Source organism: Calonectris borealis, chromosome 15 (assembly GCF_964195595.1).
Source record: "Calonectris borealis chromosome 15, bCalBor7.hap1.2, whole genome shotgun sequence".
Classification (NCBI taxonomy): Eukaryota; Metazoa; Chordata; class Aves; order Procellariiformes; family Procellariidae; genus Calonectris; species Calonectris borealis.
The window spans coordinates 17,135,590-17,153,611 of NC_134326.1; the positions used below are offsets into that span (position 1 = coordinate 17,135,590).

The 18,022-nt window shown below is 37.3% G+C and overlaps 1 protein-coding gene across 8 annotated transcripts in view; it reads right to left on the reverse strand.

Moving 5' to 3' along the window:
• The window catches only part of TCERG1 (transcription elongation regulator 1), a 34,808-nt gene continuing 16,786 nt past the window's right edge, over nt 1-18,022 (reverse strand). For all 8 annotated transcript variants that reach the window (XM_075164441.1, XM_075164440.1, XM_075164438.1 and 5 more), the window contains 12 exons: nt 16,893-17,053; nt 15,991-16,057; nt 14,757-14,892; nt 13,693-13,782; nt 12,844-12,962; nt 10,610-10,760; nt 6,068-6,232; nt 5,034-5,216; nt 3,784-3,963; nt 2,748-2,831; nt 2,392-2,492; nt 1-1,160 (listed from right to left, as the gene is read on the reverse strand). In XM_075164441.1, the coding sequence (XP_075020542.1) occupies nt 959-1,160; nt 2,392-2,492; nt 2,748-2,831; nt 3,784-3,963; nt 5,034-5,216; nt 6,068-6,232; nt 10,610-10,760; nt 12,844-12,962; nt 13,693-13,782; nt 14,757-14,892; nt 15,991-16,057; nt 16,893-17,053 (1,639 nt within the window). In that variant the 3' untranslated portion in view covers nt 1-958. The remainder of the gene's footprint in view (nt 1,161-2,391; nt 2,493-2,747; nt 2,832-3,783; nt 3,964-5,033; nt 5,217-6,067; nt 6,233-10,609; nt 10,761-12,843; nt 12,963-13,692; nt 13,783-14,756; nt 14,893-15,990; nt 16,058-16,892; nt 17,054-18,022) is intronic.

Genomic DNA, 18,022 nt, shown 5'->3' on the forward strand with positions numbered 1-18,022 from the left:
TCCATATATAAAAAGGGTTGGTTTATTGTAGTTCAAATACATAAACTGAACATCCCAACATTTCAAAATTAAACTTTAGAAACACAAGTTTAACATTCAAAACAGGAGTATAGTTTACAAGAATTGCCCAGAGAGGAAATCCACAGTCTAATCCAGAAGTATGTAAAGATCACTTTATCGTAAATAAAAATGTGTTTATACAACCGTCCTGTTCTGCTCCGGTAACCACTGTTATTTACCAAGTGTTTCCAACTTCGAGTAAAAATTATTAGACAAATCTTCACTTGGGCAGAGCAACCTGATTTTGCTTCTAATTCATGGATAGGGTAAGGAACAAAGCAGACCTGTGAACAGATTTAACTTGGTCTCTTAGTCCCAATTCTCCTCCCTCAGTTCTAACTCTGGCTTTAATGGATTTAGTTCCATTTACAAGGATGAAAGCAAGCAGAGAATTGGGACTTGTGTTTCCAGAACGCGGTCTTCAGTAATCAATAATTTAAGCTATCAGACAGCATTTCACCTCCTCAGCCAGGGACTGCGGGTAACCATTAGGAAGCTGGTGGCACACACGTAGTACAAGTTCAAACCACAAGCGCGGTCATCCTCAAGACTCACATGTATGACACTGCTGAAAAGAATGCCTCCAAATATCAGACATCCACACCTCATATACAGATACTGCATTGCTCTGAGATCTGAAGTTACCAAACACAGCCCACATGCTTGGATTTTCGTCAGTCATGCCCCAAAGAAACTCATAAATACCTTTAATGTGGGGTTTTTGTTGTTGGTTTTTTCCACCCCAGAGACCATTTTATGTTCACAAATGCTGCTTCTTCCTCTGCTCCTCAGATGGTTTTGCAATATATTCACGGTAATGTATATGTATAAACCTGACAGATGGCTCATGCAAGCTTTTTGATTTAACAGACACCCTTGGCTTAGGAGTATTTCATAACTATTTTGTTGTTCGTCTTGTAGGCTCTGAAGCTGTGGGTGGTGGAGGTGGGCCTCGACGGTCCAGGTCATCTACGTAAGACACAATGAGTTTGCGTCTCTCTTCTGGTACGCAGTCAAGTACCAGGTATCGCTTGTCGTTTTGTAATATCTTCTCTACATCTTTCAGATGCTGATCTGACTCCTGGATCAACTTTTTGGATCTGAAAGCAAGCATAAGAATTACCACCTGAGAGTGGTCCAGGACGCACAGAACGCCCCGGGAACCCACCCTGCTCCCGGCGGTGGCTGCTACGAATTCAGAGAAGCTGCCCTCACCGTAAGAACGTGCAGGCAGTCAACGAAAGGCAAAGCAGGGAAAGGGTGCAGAGACCTGCTCTATCTGCTTAGCTAGAAAGATGCTGCTATAGGTCAGGACTAGGCACATCAACAGTACTCTATGCACAGGAAATAAAGGCTTGTTGCCTACATTTGTTCTACATTAATTAAGCACCACGGAAGACTTGTGTCTGGCTGCAATGGCCTTGTACAGCACTACATGAACTATAGAAATGCTAAAACCTAGAGGGGAGGGGGAAAAAAAAAAAAAAAATCAGAGTTTTAAATTCAGCATCTAAATGAGGCAAACGATTAGAATTTGGATGTGGAAGTCTCAGCTACGGTCCAGCTTGACTGATTAACTGTGTCCACAGCACCAGAGCACTGTCATTCAGCTCACTGACAGCAGCACCAGCTGAAACCAGAACTCCAATACGCTACAGCGCTGACCGCAAAGGAATCATGCAGTTCATTAGGATCCAAAGAACTTAATTTCATTTTCTCCTTTTTAAGTGAACTCGTGTTTCTGATAGGAAACTTGTTTTGGTCCATCCCCAAGATTCTGTATCAGCCTTACCATCCCCTGAAACTGAGTGAAAAAGTCAACTGCTTTGTAAATCCACCCACCTGTAAGGCACACCCTTTCAATGAAATCCTCCCACAGAAACCAGGCAAATTATTTATGGGTTTTTTATAAAATTTCAATAGAGCCAATATTTCTTTGCTCTCTACTCCGAGTCCTGAAACAGAGTCCTCCCTCCTGAGTCTAAACCAAGGACTAACACAAACATGAAAGATGGCCCTCACCCCAAAATGAATTTAATGCCTGACAGCTCAGAGTACTATTCACAGAACTCTATTCCGAAGGCAAAGAGAACCTTACACCTGTGTTGGTGTGATCTTCATTACTTGTTAGTCAGCAGCAGAAATGTCAAAATAAAGCAAAAAGAGGTCTCTAGCTGCTGCACACTTTTTTTTGACAGGTTATGAAAGGTTGTAAAAGTGTAACTTAGACATCAACTTATGCTAGGAGAAAAAACAGACATCGGTTTGTTGCCATTTATACAGAAAAGCACAATAAAAAGATTAGTACGTTGTTGACATTATGCTACACACCTGTATGTTATAAATTTGGTCTCTTTCAATAGTGTTCGGAAGTCAGCTTTGGCAGTAATATATTTGTCTCTAATGTATTCCTCAAACTCCCTTTGTTTTTTCTGAAAGAAAAAAAGTAAACTTAAAACACTGAATGCAGATTAAGTACTTCACGCAACTTAACATACTGAACATAAGCAATAATTACATGTTCATTGTATTTTTCCTTATATTTTACATTTTTAATTTTAAAAAATCTTATTAAACAATAATACTTCCGTTCACATAAAGCAGAAACTATTTCAGCAGCCATTAACTTATTTGCTCTGTATCCTGCACTATACTGAAAGTTAGCAACAGTGATGCAAACTGCTTACCCTGTCACTCGAAGAAAATTTAATGCACCTTGGATCTTCTTTAATGATTTTTTTCACTTCTTTCCATGTTGATGTTAAAGTTATCTTTCAAAAGAAGCAAAAATAGTTAAATTAAAAGAAAATTAGATTCTAAGAATACGGAATGTAAATATGACTACATCTGAAGCTTTTAAATATCTCCCAAGTCCACTGACAAAGTTGTTGCTGTATCTTTAAGTGTTGGGTTTTGATTATTTATACTACTACATTTGTATTTTTAATGAGTTGATTTTATATATTTACTTTTCTTTAGTAATTTGAGATGGCATTTCCACATCAAAGTCCTCACAAACATCATTTACATCCCAAAGTCTTTTTCTAGTACATATTTATGTACATGAATGTGGTTTAAAAATTACCTACAGAAAAACTTGCTTCAGAGTTACATGTCCGTCATTTTATTCTATCACACTAAAAACCTGCCTAATGTTCTAAGCACTTTTAACTAATGCATTAAAAAATGAGGTAAAAACTTTTGTTAAAAGAAAGCTGACTGAAGTTGGCACATAACTAAAAAAGAGCAAGACTCACTAAAACCCCATAATATACAGAATAGGTGATAGATTGCCATAGCATTACACAGAATAGAAGTTCAGATTCAGTAGCACAAGATAAAGCAGAAGAACATCAAAACAGATGATATACTGATATTCATTAAGACAAACACACTGGATATCTGAAAGAGCAAGATGCCATATAGTAAAGAGTATCAAATAACTCAGTGTTGAAGAAATGTAACATCCTGCAGAAGATAAAAAGATCACTGATTAGAAGTTTAAATGTAAATGAACTGTATGTTAAACCAAAATAACACTCAAGATAAATAGGTAAGGAAACATAATGTACAAATTTTGTTATGAAGAAGAAGAGACAGTGGTGAAGCAAAGGGGCCCTGGAAATAAAAACAAACAAATCAGATTGTGTGACAGAAAACCAGGAGAAGATAAATCACAATGGGCTGGCAAAGATTTGAAGTTTGAATATATACAGCTCTTACCGCTGAAGTTTCATCCAGAAGTTGCCTAAAGTGTTCCCTCTTCTTTTTGGTAAGTGCTTCAATGTGTTCATTAAAGAGCTTCTCTTTCTCTTCTCTTTCTAGCAAGGAGCCAGATTCCCATCGATGATCTTTGCGTAGAGTTCTTCTGGTATCAGACCATGACACATCTGAAGAACGCACCTGAGCCAAAAGATTATTTTTTTAAACCACTTTTTCTACAGCTCATTGATATTTCTAATATACTACTTAGTTTTTTTTACTTCTCTTGTTTTAAGTTAAGGTTCAAATTAAAGATTAAAAAAACCAAAACCAAAACAGCTTTTAAGTAAGAGACTAGTAGCTTCCCCACAAATACTAAACAGGCAGTGGCAAAAGGAATTACTTTGCATCAGTTCAAATGCAGATGGAGATACCCCACTGACCTGGCTGAGTATTCTTGCAAAAAGAAAAATCCAGCACCCTCCTCCTCTGTGCATAACGTACTATATTAACCGTAAGTGGTCTGGAAAGAAGCCTCAGAGATAACTATTTCCAAAGAGACTCTAGGAGCTTTGCAGCGCCTTGCTCCAGAGCTAGGAGCTGTTGCTTTATGTTACCAGCTATACCACCAGACCAGAGTGATGAGCCATTTATATCCCGCCCCCTTATAAACATTTCAGGGCTGAAGTGTGGAACCGAGCACTAGTAATGTGTTTGGATTTCATGTCTTACACCAGGGAGAAAGGGCATAGTACACATACTGGTGAAAACTCATTTTGCTAATCCTGTCCTCTTAATAGGACACTAGCCATACAGGAACTGCCCTCTCACAGATTAGCTTGACCAGCAGAACAAAATAAACATACAACATAGCAGACAAATGGTAAGACAAAGGTGCTGTGTTTGGAGCATGAATGCAAAAATAACGGACTATTCCTAATGCTCAACAATATCTAATTTTCCAACAGACATACAGAAGTTTACAGTAGCATGACTGAGAATCTGCCATCAGCCATAAGACTCCAAAGAAACACAGCAGGAATAATGCTATCCACTAACTCCCTGGGCGAGATGCCCGAACATGAACCCTAAATGCAAAGCATTCTCTGCCAACCAAGGCAAAACTCCCCACAGTGAGTGGAGGGCAGTGGGGAGAAGACAAGAGTATTCTATTTCTATAAACTTACCTAAAAAAGCCAAAAAGCTTTTACATAGTGCAACAACTAGAAAAAGAATGCACGACAAACTGAGAAAGCCTGTCCGTATCTCACCATGTCAGACAGAAGCGCTTTGAAGTTTTGTATAGCTTCTTCCCGTTTGTGCTGCTCACGTTCTCTATCAATTTCCTTGGTTTGCTCGGAACGCGCTTTCTGGACCTCCCTTTCTCGTTCACGCAAACTTGCCTCAATGCGAGCTTGCCTTTCCAGCTCCTTTTCTTTTTCAGAATCTAAATTCTGAAATGTAAGAACAAACTTTTCTCAATAAAAACAATACAACATCTTTCTATTTTCATTAGACAGGTAAATAAATTAAAGGGCTATCAAACTAAAGGCATCTTGGAACAAAATACTTCAAAGTGATTTGAGATCTATGGATTACAAAATATTGCTTCAACAGGTATGCTGAAGCATTACAGAGTTTACATGGGGGAAAGAGAAGTTTGGTCACAATGCTGATCACAGAACAACTATTCTCAGGAGCATGTTGTTGGTGTACAGTGACAAACTCTGAATAATGGGAGGACAGGAGGAGAGAGGTATCACTATTTGTTAGCCCAGTTTTACATTCTCAACCATTTATTGCCCGGAAGAGAAAGGTAGGAATATTGGATTAAGAGAGAAGAACCAGTGAAGGAACTGTGTATGAACCATCTATATTCCTGAAGGAAGCTCAGCTGATACAAAAAATCACAGCAAAGGAAACTCTGCCCATCCTGGTACAGACACCAATCACTGTGGTGTCTGTATTTTCTGAAGTTTTACAGCCATTTTTACAACCAATGGCTTTACAGGAGTCTCTGCCTTTCTTGCTCTGCCGGATAAATTCTCCCAAATATCATGTGCGTGTATGCATGTGCGCATACAGGTACCATGAGCATCTGCAGCAGCAGCACCACCAGGGATAGTACTTCTAAGTTTCAAGCTGTCATTCTGGGATACTTCTACAAATAACTATGGTATAGAATTCTCTTCAGTGTGGAACTAAAGCACATATTAGTCTATCTTCTAGTTAGTTACTTCACACATTAACAGCAATGTGACCAGCAGAACATCCAAAGTTATACTTCTGAATGTCACATGCATACCTTAGCTATTTTTTCTATGTACTGTTTGAAAAGGTCTTCCCTCTGTGAAGAGCTATCCACTGCTTTGTAACGGGGGTCAGTCTCTACTTTGTCCTTCACTTTGCTCCAGCGAGACTGACTGTCCAGGTGGTGATTAGCCAGTAGTTCAAAGAAGTCCATTTTGATCTGTTTTACAGACAGAAACAGAAAGACAATACTTGAGAAAGATACTTTGATACCCAACAGTTTGCTCTTATGAAAAAAGGAGTCAACTTACCTCCAACAGAGGGAAGCATATTAATATTACATACCATTACAATTTAGAGAAATCACTAAAACTCTGAATTTAGACACAACTGTATCTAAAATTCACTTCCCCTTGGGACAATTTTGCTACAGCAGATACATTAAGATGATCTGCTACATCTAAGATGAACTATATTCTTTAAAGAATGATTCACCAATACAGTTTTTATTATTTTACTCCAATTTAAGCTTCTTTTTTGAGCTTTTATATATATATATATATAAAAAAAATATATATATCTATCTCTATCTCTCTCAAAGTTACTGATTCTACGTTATAGCATTTTGCATATTAATACTACAGAAGCTATGCAGTTTTAAACAGGGCTCTAGACAAATGAAGTATTTATGGATTTATCCTCCAAGTGTACAATGAACAGAGGTAAATATTTGGATCTGCTGATAAAGAGCAATGTCTTAAGATGGATCTAACTAATAAAGAATTACCCACATATGGTAATTAAGTAAATTACATTTAAGATGGATATGCACATATATATAAAAGTTTAAGGAAATGTTTTAGTCTACTTTTTCAATTGGAAATGGCATGTCAGCACTCTGTCCGTAACAACAGCCATTGTAAAGGGCTGGCAGAGGATCAATTATATTAGTTTTTTTATCTCGAGACAACTAGCAATACATTTTCATCAAAACTCCCAGAACCAGCAGTCGCAAGAGCAACTACTCTGCCTTTATTACATCTCTTTTTTCTGGGGTAGATGATCTCCCTGTTCCTGCTGCACTTTAGGTCTAGGTATTTTCTCCTTTTTATTTCCTTAGAAGTCTGGTTTGGCATTTAAGCCCCCATCTCTCCGAATTAGAGAGGCGAGGGGCTGGTTTGCCTCCCTCGCTGAGTGCCAGGGGATGACTCTAGGGACTCCACATGCAAGGCGAAGCATGCTGCCTTCACAGCATCCCAAACCCTGCTGGTCCACAAAACAAAATCCATCTTTATGGCACACTAATTTAAAAAAAAAAAAAAAACAACAAACAACAAGGAGAAGGGCTGGCCATTTATTTTCTGCTACTTATCTCCTCTCCTCATCCTTTTGAAAAAAAAAAAAAACAAACCACCAGAAGCAGTTTAGCTCCAAAACACTCAGGTTCATAAGGGAAGTGAGCAGATGGACAGGAGAACAAACTCTGGCTTGCCAGAGAACTGTCACATCCCGATTATCTAAAAATGTGCTTAGTTACAGAATGCAAGAACAAAATGAAGATTAGAACCAACATTCTGCAGCCTTGTCCACCGATAATTTTAGTTCTTCACAATATTAACATATAAACATAAAAGGCTTTATAGGCTTTTTTGCTTTACTATCTCAACAGAGCGATTAAGATAGTAAGCAGAGATTAGAAAACAACTGGTTAGCGCCAGTGGGAAGTTGCTCTACATCTACAGCACTATCACTTTTTCTTAAAGTAGCTGAACAAAATGCTAAGCAAACCATTTATTCATTGTAAAATTAAGAATGTTGTTTCAAAACATCTTAAAACATGCATGCAGTATCAAAAATATGAAGCTTTCTAAGCCATGGCATTAGAAATATTTGTTAAAAATCAAACAATTCCCAGACGTTACTACAGAAGTCTATAAAGTAAGGGTATCTCAAAGTTTCTGCACAAATCACATATCCATATATATATGTTCCACAGGATAAAAACTGCATACCCACAACACCGCTGGAAGCACCTTGGCACCAGCTGCAATACAGAACCAGACCTAAGAACACCACCACAATCTGTAGAAAGATGCTTCCGCAGGAGCCGCCAGCAGCACCCCCTTCGCTCCCTCAGACACCGTGCACTTGCCGACTATCGAGTCCTGCACTGCTGCACAGAGATGCCAGTGGGCCATCTGCTGCTTCACCAGCGACCGACTCAGCAGAAAACCAGGAGGGTACAGCCAATTCCCTCCTGAAAAAAATGAATGACACTTCCAGACCTTTAATGCTCTTAAAGCATAGGTTTAACTTCAGTCATCGGCAATGTATATAGCGCAAGTATTGCAATTTGGTTTTCAATTTAAAAAAAGAAGGCAAAAACTTCTCAAAAAATTGAGTCAAAAACATCTCACCAAGGAATAATCTTTTAAGATCATAGCTCTACGATGTTGCGAGTTTAACACATCTATACGCAGTAACTAGCTCAACTAAGTAGAGTATTACAAAGAAAACCCTTAAGAGATCTTGATACAGGAGAGATGACAGATGAGACAGCCATCAGCACAGTGGGCTGCAGGATGTTTGCAGCTGAACATTTCAGTAAGTCTACGTAAAGTGGGATGTCAGGCTTATCTGCTGGCACGGCTCATCTTGAGGACATGCAACGATGCTGTGTCCTGGGACAGCATGTGAGCAGCTTGGTCAACGTTACCAGCTCATAGTCCCTTCCCCAATATCCTCAAACCCACGCGTACTGCCTCATCTCTGTCATCTGAGAAGTATTAGCATTGTATTTACTCACTGAAATTAGCCACATGAATAAAAACAAACATCTGAAAAGCTGGCTGCTCCATCACCATCCGATAAAGCCATAACTCAATGAAGCAAAATCAAAACATTATATAATTTAAAACCCTTACGTTAAAGATTTCTGTAAAGTTGATCCTCCTTAAATAAAGATTTTGGACTTTTAAAACAGACTGAGAAAGCTTCAGGTTAAATGCCTTAAATTTTCTTTTATGTTTTAAGCACTTTCAAAATCAAAGGAAAATAAGACTGAAAATATTTCAGGTGTATTTAGAAGTCTTTTTTTTTTTGGCAGTTAACACATTGCAGGTACAACTCTCATCACTTCACAAGGAAAAAAACTAAAAAAATGTAAAGTACCGGAACTGCGGGAGGCTAAAGTCACCACACAGAGATACCAATTCTTTCCTCACTAGGGAATCCCATAATATTTGCGTGTCAGTGATTGACAGCTGTCAGACTGAACTGATTGACAGGCCGCACAGCACATAACTGTAAAGTCTATCCACTTGTTATAAAACAGAATACATAAAATGGTTACAAAAGGCTTTTGGAGAAAAAAACATTATTTCAAAAGCAAACAAACACAATCTCTCTTCTGTTAACTTTTCAACTTTAGAACAATCATGCAACAACAAAACAAATATATACTTTTTTTTTAAACTCTTCAACTGTACTATTAAGCTGCAAGAATGCTTTAAAATTCCACATTCATAATCGAAATGTAAAAGTCTAGTTTTGAACTACATCAGTTCTCCTCTGAAAGCAGAATCATTTATTGAAAATATCAGCAATAAGTCAACATTTGAAAAAAATTGAGTACAGAATCAAATTAGACCAGAGTACCTAGATTAAAAAAAAATGCAAACCTTATTGAATACCGAAATTGTCCCCAAATCTAACCTGTTATTCAGCATTTTTCTCTTCTGTAAGCATTCTTAGTAGGTGAAATTTGCAATAACTTTATACTACAAAATAAACATTGCAGACTTTAAAATGTCAAAAATGATTAGGCTTTAGAGGTTATTTTCTCCATTCGCACAACACACAGGGACATTTAAGTGAGTGGCTGCATATTTTGATGATAATATTTGATGCCACCTCCATAGTAGCCTGCTTCCCCAGTGGTAAAAGCCTGCTCCCTACTATTGACAATACGGTCAAATGACATTTGGAATTCATTAATCTTTAATAGCTGACCTTTAATTCTAATAAGCAGCAGTTTATACATAAGATATATTTACTGAAAGATTAAAAAGTCACTAAAGTGCTAGCTTTTAGATGGAAAGAGAAGATATGGAAGCTGTTTGAAATTTAAACGGAGTATCCTACAGAGAATTTCAAGTTCTGCCTCCACTGAGAGAACAGAGAGGTAATGGCCAGTTCTGGGGTTTCCAGCTAAACAGGACAAGAATCCTTTTCCTTTTAATGCTTCAGGAAAATATAACTTCAAAAAAAAAAAAAATCAGGCATTATTCCAGTTAAGAATATAATGTTACTTGCTTAGGTAAATGAAAAAAAAGTGTAATTATTTAAGTAAACTCAGCTTCACAAATAAATGTAAGTTCAATTCTACATACTCTAAAAGTCAGTATACCTGCAAACTTAAAATAGTTAGTCCAGAAAGACCAAAGGGACATCCGTGAAGTGTTTACATTGTAAAACCTCTATGGAAAGAGAAGGACCGTGTCTCAGAGAAGGCTCACTGGAAACCAAGCACTGGCTTTGTCCCATCTCACTCAGACTCACACCATTCACACTGCTGGAACTAAAAAAGTCACCTTACCTTCTCACCTCTGGTCTTCGAATCTTCTTTTTCCTTCTTTCTTGCCGCTGTGATAAACTCATTAAACAAGGCCTCTCGATCTTTCATCTTTTCAATTGCCTTGAATCTCGAGTCTTTAGCATGCTTGGCTGCAAATTCACTAAAAGTAGTTCTGCAACAAAATGGCAAGTGAACTCATTTGGCAGAGCTGTCTTTGCTGGGAAGCAGGTTCAGCAGAGAAATATTTCTTCTGCTAGAATACATGCCAGAGCACAATTTTTAAAAAAAAAAAAAAAAAAAAGGCAACATCCTATGGTCTCACTATAGAGATGCTTGATCAATGAACTATATAGAAAGGAGTCAGGTTTAGGCACACACATGAAAGGTACTGTTAGAGACTTATAGGGTTTTTTTTGTCTGTTTGTTTGAATACAGTTACCCGCAGAAAGTGCAGGTGTAGGAAGAGAGATTACAAAGCAACCAAGAAGAAGAAATAAAAAAACTCAGTTGTCTACAAAAATCTTCTTTTTTGTGGGTTAGCAGTTCAGCCACCAGTCTGTCCAGGTATTTCACAGCTGTGAAACTGAAAATTTTACGTGCATTCACTTGCAGCCAAACCATGCTAAGAGTTCACCAAGAAAATAATCTTTTGGTATTAGTCACAATAGAACACTGGCTGAATCAATTTTTCCTCCTACATGTGACATTGTATAGCCTTATCTTAAAACACACGGCGTTGAAAATATTTTAAACACTATGGGCAGATGCAGCAATACTGGGCTTTCAACCCATTATCCCCATAGCATTTCCCTGACCGTTCTCTCACCTCCAGGGCCAGATTCCAATCTGTGCAGTAGATATAGTACTGCCACTTACCTCGAAAAAAACCACTACTGTGCTTTTTCCAAGCTCTGATGCAAATCTGGCCCCAAGAATACGTGAGACACTTATAATCATACGAATGTTTTCATCACAGCATGGAAATAATTAGACTTGGAAAATCCAGCCTACTGTTGCTGTAGGGTAAATTGAAACAAGAAGAGAATTTGGTAGCTTATTCAAAAAGATTAGAAAGTGAATGTACAGCTACATTGAAGAACAAGAGCTGTTTAAGTGAAGTAGAACACAAACTCTTGAGCATGTTGGACTGAGACAGATGATAAAAAACCAGTCTGGCACTCACAGGAGTACAGCAATATCTTTAGACAAACACTGAAACCAGAAGACAAAGGATAAGATTAAACAAGACAGTATTTCAGCTGGAACTCTCTTTCCCACCCCAACCCATAATCAGATAAGAGTCAGTCCCAATATGACACATTGGAGATATCTTGGAAGCTGAGGATACTAAAGCTAACATAATAGTCCATGTTAGTCTCTGAATTATATATTAAACTTATTACTGATGAACTTTTTCTTAAAAACATTTCTATGACTCCATTCTTCCCAGCCTAATACAGTCGAAACTGCTACCCTTATTAAATGAGCAGACAGATGTTTTAAATAAGAGTTATTAATCAGATTTGAAGTAATTTAAGAGTTAGTATAACACTGGCTTCCACCAGATTTCCAAAACGGTCACTGAAAAAAATTAAGCTGAAGTGAAACAAATGAGTTGTTATTTCACTGTAAAAGAAATAATGCCAGATAAGCCAACAGATGCTGAAAGAGAATGCTTTAGAGCTCATCTGGTGACATAAGCACATATTTCATGAACCCTATGTGAGAAAGCTGTGAAATAAACAATTCTAGCAATAAAATCTTAAATGTTAGTACATTCACTGTCATCACCTGGCTATTATCACTGCAAGTAGGTCTGAATGTGAAGGGTATGTAATAAATTCTATATTAAAGCAGCCAGAACATTCTATTATATTATTATTAACATACTTTGTAACCAGAAAAACATCCCTTCAGCTCCCTCCAAACTGAGGAAACCTCCCTAGTACTTCTCAGAGACTACCAATATTCTTAAGAAGTAACAGGGTTATTAAAGAAAACTTGTGGTGGATCACGAGGCCTTTCTCACAATCCAGACAGCATGCTGGGGATTTCTTCAAAATGACTTAAAATATGTAAATAATTATAAATCACAAGTTCTATTATTTCATGGGTTAGGTGAATACAAGCAGGCAAAAGAAGATTTCAACAATATCTGATTTTGCCCATTTTGAAAGAGGTTAATCTACCTAATACCACCCAACATACTTTATTCTAATAGAGCTTATGCATACGAACAAGTAAGAAGCTCCTACCTTGGATTAATCTTTGCTTCTTCCATCATTTTCTTGAAATCCTCCTTGGCCTGCATTATTTTGTTTTTCTTCTCCTTGCGCTCTTCTTCTGCTCGGGTTTTCACATACTGATCAAATACCTACAGAAACACCAGTCACCAACATAAAACATACAAACCTGAAGCCACATAAGCTCTAGGCAAGAGGGAGGTATAATCCCATTTCTTTCCTTTTCTCCTATTTCCTTTCCTCTCACCACAGAACCAACGTAGACGAGGTAGAAAGAAGGGTTAGGGACTCTTTGTATTTGAATATGCAAATTACTCCAATCTGCTGAACAGGTAGTGTACTGTATCTAAACATGTAATCTGAGACCCGTGAAGAAGTTTCTTACACATTCGTGTTATGTTAACATTTTTCGGGGCCATATGTTTAAGACAGCAGACACTTCCTGTATTCCTGAAGTTTCCCATTTCCCTACATCCATTTGAAGAAAAGCTTCTGGAGTGAGAACTTGCTTAACAATAAAAATGTGCTTTAGGTTTTTTTTTTTAATAAATAGATAAATTATTCATTATGCCAATATTTTGGAGACAGTGATGATTCTCACCATTTCATTCATGTTTTGGGAGCTCTCTGTATGCATACAACTTTCACTGTGTTAAAATATTAGATCTGGAAAAATAAAAACTATCACTTCTTTTCTTGCTGGCTTCTTCCATTTCCAGACAAACCCTAATCATAACAAAAACCCCCTGCAACACTGATTAGTCTGGAAGGCTAGCAGGAACAAAAATAACAGATCAAGGATTTAGATAAAGTCTGTAGTAGCTATGTCTGGATGAGGAGCGAATTCGACTTCTATTTTACCTGTTTTCTTTCTTTTGGGTTGAGAAGTAAGTAACGAGGATCAAAAACTATCTTGTGCAGCTCTTTCTCCCATGTTGAAAAAGCAGAGACCTTTAATTAAAAAAAGTCAGATTTTAACTAATGGTTAAGTTTCCTCAAATATATAGAAGTCGTACAGTTTTGCTTGAAAACTATAGAATATCTGATGAAAAGAGGGAAACAAACTCATCCTGAAATTTTCATCACTAATAGATGATGGAGGCTGCCATAGCAAGTTTCAATGCTAATTGGCTCTGAAAACTTTTAAATAACACATGCTTAATTACTACTACTGTGTAACATTTAAAAAAAAAAAGTATATCAGAAGAAAGCCTTGACATTCTATGTTCTCATATCCCATGCCTGCTCTATACCTTTTCTAAATGTTATGAATGTAAACAGTTCTGCTACAAAAGAGATTGATTTAAAAACGTTTGAGTTCATCTTAAACAAGCTTTATTAAAACTATCTCATAAAATCCAGTTATTGAAACTAAAGGAAAGCTGCATAGGTAGCTGGAACCACTTCCATTTTTTAAAGTTACTATATAAATTTATATTTTAATAGCCTAATTTATCTATCAAAACTGATTGGTATCAAGCAGATTTCAAATTTAGTTAACTAAAAGCAAAAAATGTCCCATTTAAGGATAAGAGTATACAGACTACAGTGGAACTTACCGCTTTTCTCCTGTAAAAACATTTCCAAAAACATTAAGGATGTGTCTAGTTTGTGTGTCCTATTTATTTTCAATGGCAGCTTTCAATTAGGTAATTACTTAACTTGGAAAAAAAGTTTTAAAAAAAATCTGTCTTGATACTGTTTAATTTCAGTTACTTAGAAATCAAAATTTTGCTATAATTGTAACATTCTTTGAAATATGGATTCTTGTACCAAATGCATCCATTAACCAGAGGAAGGATGAGATTGTTTTCCTTACATAAAGCACCACAGGTTCTGAATTCGCTAAGAACTGAGACCTCTGCCTGAACCTCGCCCTCCCTCTCTCCCCTTCTCACATATACACACACACACTGATTTCTGACCCCTCTTTCTAACAGCATGTCCTTGAATTGTTTCATCCGAGCCTCCAGAGGGACAATGGCTCTCTCTCTCGCGGCTTTAATTTCAGCTTCCATAGCAGCCTCCTTCTCTGAATCAATATCTTTGTTATCATCTTTCCTGAAAAAAATTAAACATACAGTAAAACTGTAGAGTAGTAGTATGTCAACCCTGTAGGTTAGAAATTGAACTACACCAGGACAGAACGGATAGAACAGATTACTTCAGAAGTGTTGGCTTACAAATCATAAAAGTCATTCTTTGAGACTTGGACATAAATACTTTCATACTGAAAGAGCTCAAGAACCAATGTATTCTCGACAACTTCCGTGCCAACAAATGACTCCGAGAAGTTAGCACATTCTGGTTGTATTCAATGGTCTCACCAGATGTGCAATAGATTTTACATTAACCGCACTAATTTTCTAATCTTCTGTTCAAGACCATAAGGCCCAGTGAAAAGACTATGGCTAAGGCAGGTAGTTCAAATTGAGAATACCATACAATCACTACAACAGAAAATGCTGTAACGCAATTAATACACTCACCCATCAAAGCATTTCTGGAAAAAAGTGTGCTGTTTGTTGATTTATGTTCACTAAAAGCAAATGCACTTCATCCCAAACAAACTCAAAATCCTAACTGCTAACAACTTTATGATCACCCCTAAGAGTACACAGTAACAAATAAAATGGTAAAACTACTTTTAAAACAGTGCGTGTAAGTAACAGAGTGAAGTGACGTATATCGCTTCCAATAAGAAAAACAGATCAAAAGACCTAAACAAAACTCTCAAACCTTTGTAATAGAGTGAAAACAGAGTAATCACTATGAAAATCTAGATGGCTGGATTTTTTGGCAACAAAATCTTGTGCACAGAAATTAAAAAGCTAGATAAACAAGCAACAGAAGCAAACTATTTAAGATAAACTGCACTCAAAATATCGCTTGGATTCACCCACTTATACCATTTATTTCCATTTCGAATGATTTCCAGAGGAGATGCTATTTCCCCTATACACGAATTTCAGCTATCTCAGAGAAATATCAAATACTTGAGCTGCTAAAGTAAAATAGTAGAAAGTTCATGATTGTGTTCACCAATCCTACTAGTTACTGTTCTACTCTACTGAATACAACAGTATACACACTGCTCAGATGGAAAACTTGAGGTTTTTTATCTACACAGATCACTTAGTATTGAAAAGACAAACTTACTTGCGCTTTTTAATTTTAATAGGCTCATCTTCATTTGCTTCCTCTGTAGATTCATGCTCTTCTCTAACTGTAACAGATTTCAATAATAATTTAGATTTTATCTTTATGAAAAGTTTGTAAATCACAAATGAAGCCTTGGACAAAAACAGAGGACAATGTGTGCAGCAATAATGTATTCTGACAAAGGAAGACATACGGTTTTCAGTTGCTTTCAGAATAACACTATCGGAATTTGGTGGCAGGACTAATGGACTTGTGGCCAACTTTGTATTTAAAATTACAAACACTGACCTCTTATTTCCAGGGAGAAAAAACAACTCAGGCTAAACAGTCTAATGAAGCACATTTGGATCTCCTGATTACCTACTTGCACTTTGCTCTCCTCCAACTACCAAGCCCACATGTCATCCCAGGATCATTTACTAGAACTCATGCCAGAAAGTAGTCTCATCTCAGCAGCCTCTTGAATGTTCTCTGCTCTTGGCAGCTGTTTCCAAAACTGTATTCCAGTTGATGTTCTCTAAGTTAAATCCTCTTCTGTGAGAGCCCATTCGAACATTATGATTAATCTTTTCTGGCCCCCAAATTCCTCTTGCTTATAAAACAAACACAGTCCCTTTTTTTAGTCAGTAAAAACTGTGGGGGGTTTTCAGCCTGTTGGCATTTAGAAAAAAAATTAACCTTGTTAGTATCTACTTTCTTCAATAGACTGTTTTTTCCCCCAAAGGACTCTACACATCTGCATTCCCACTAGCCTTCTTAAATTCCAAAGCATCATACATTTTTCAATATGCCCCTACATTTCTCTCACTTATTTAAATGTTACTAGCTTTGGAAATCAACACAAAATAAGTGATGAATTATATTCAGACTTCTTAAGAAGGCTGTAAGATGGCTCTTACTAAGTTTTTTTCCTTCTTCCATTCCTTTTTTGTGAGGAGGTTCTTGAATAATTTTGTCCACATCAGCTCTTCCAATTAGGTCATCTGGTCGGTCCCACATAGAGAGACGAGTGGTAGGGTTATAGAAGAAAACACGCTCATCACCAGTCCACACCACACACCTAGAAATTTAACAGTCAGACAGGAAGTCTTGTATTATCTTTATCTTCATTGATTCTGTATACCTGTTACCATATTCAAAGACTGAAGCAAGCATAACAGTCACAGATTCAGGTTATACTGACTGACATCTACCAGACACTCCTATTGTCCAAATGGGACACTGAATTATTGCTTTTCTCTGCTAGCAGATTTGAAATGCAATTTTAAAAATGCTTTTTATCAGGAGCTGCAGTATATTCAGTTCTTCTCTAGAAAAATGTTTTAGACAGCTCAATCAGATTTTGGGATAAAATACACCTCATCACTTCAATGCCCCGCAAAATGTAAGAAAAAGCAACCTAATGATCTTGCCAGGATTTTATAAATTATGAGGTGAAAGAACTGCAGAGATAATTCGAAAGAAGAATTAAAAAGCATCGATGGCTAAATGGCAAAAATGAAAACAATATCCCTTTCCCGTAAGTAAGATTTTTACTTTGGTCATCCAAACACACGAAGATGATTTACATATATTACAGCAAGAGCAACCTCATCATGACATTATACACATAGGCACCTGGATCAGTGCCTATGCCAAGTGGGGGAGGGGGGAAGGATTGTTTTGGCCAGCAACTGCACCTATTCGTTCCCCAAGGCATAAGGGCAAAAGAAGTCAAAGATTTTTTTTTTGGCCAGTACTTCATACTAGATCAGGAGGAATCGGTGGCAGATGAAGGGGGCTGGGATACGGAAGCTATACTGGTAACGTACCTCATGGGTCTGCAGTTAGCGTGTGGTAGAAAGGCTATACACACACCACTGAACATTATGCGTGCTGGCACAGTGTGAACAGTGCTGGCTGGAGGAATCGAACGTTAGCTGAGACAGAAGCATACCAAGAACAGGATCTTCACACGCTGTTACTTGTACTAACTACCCAGTGACCTTCCTGGTGGCTACAGGAAACGACGTTTCAGTCCCACAGCAGC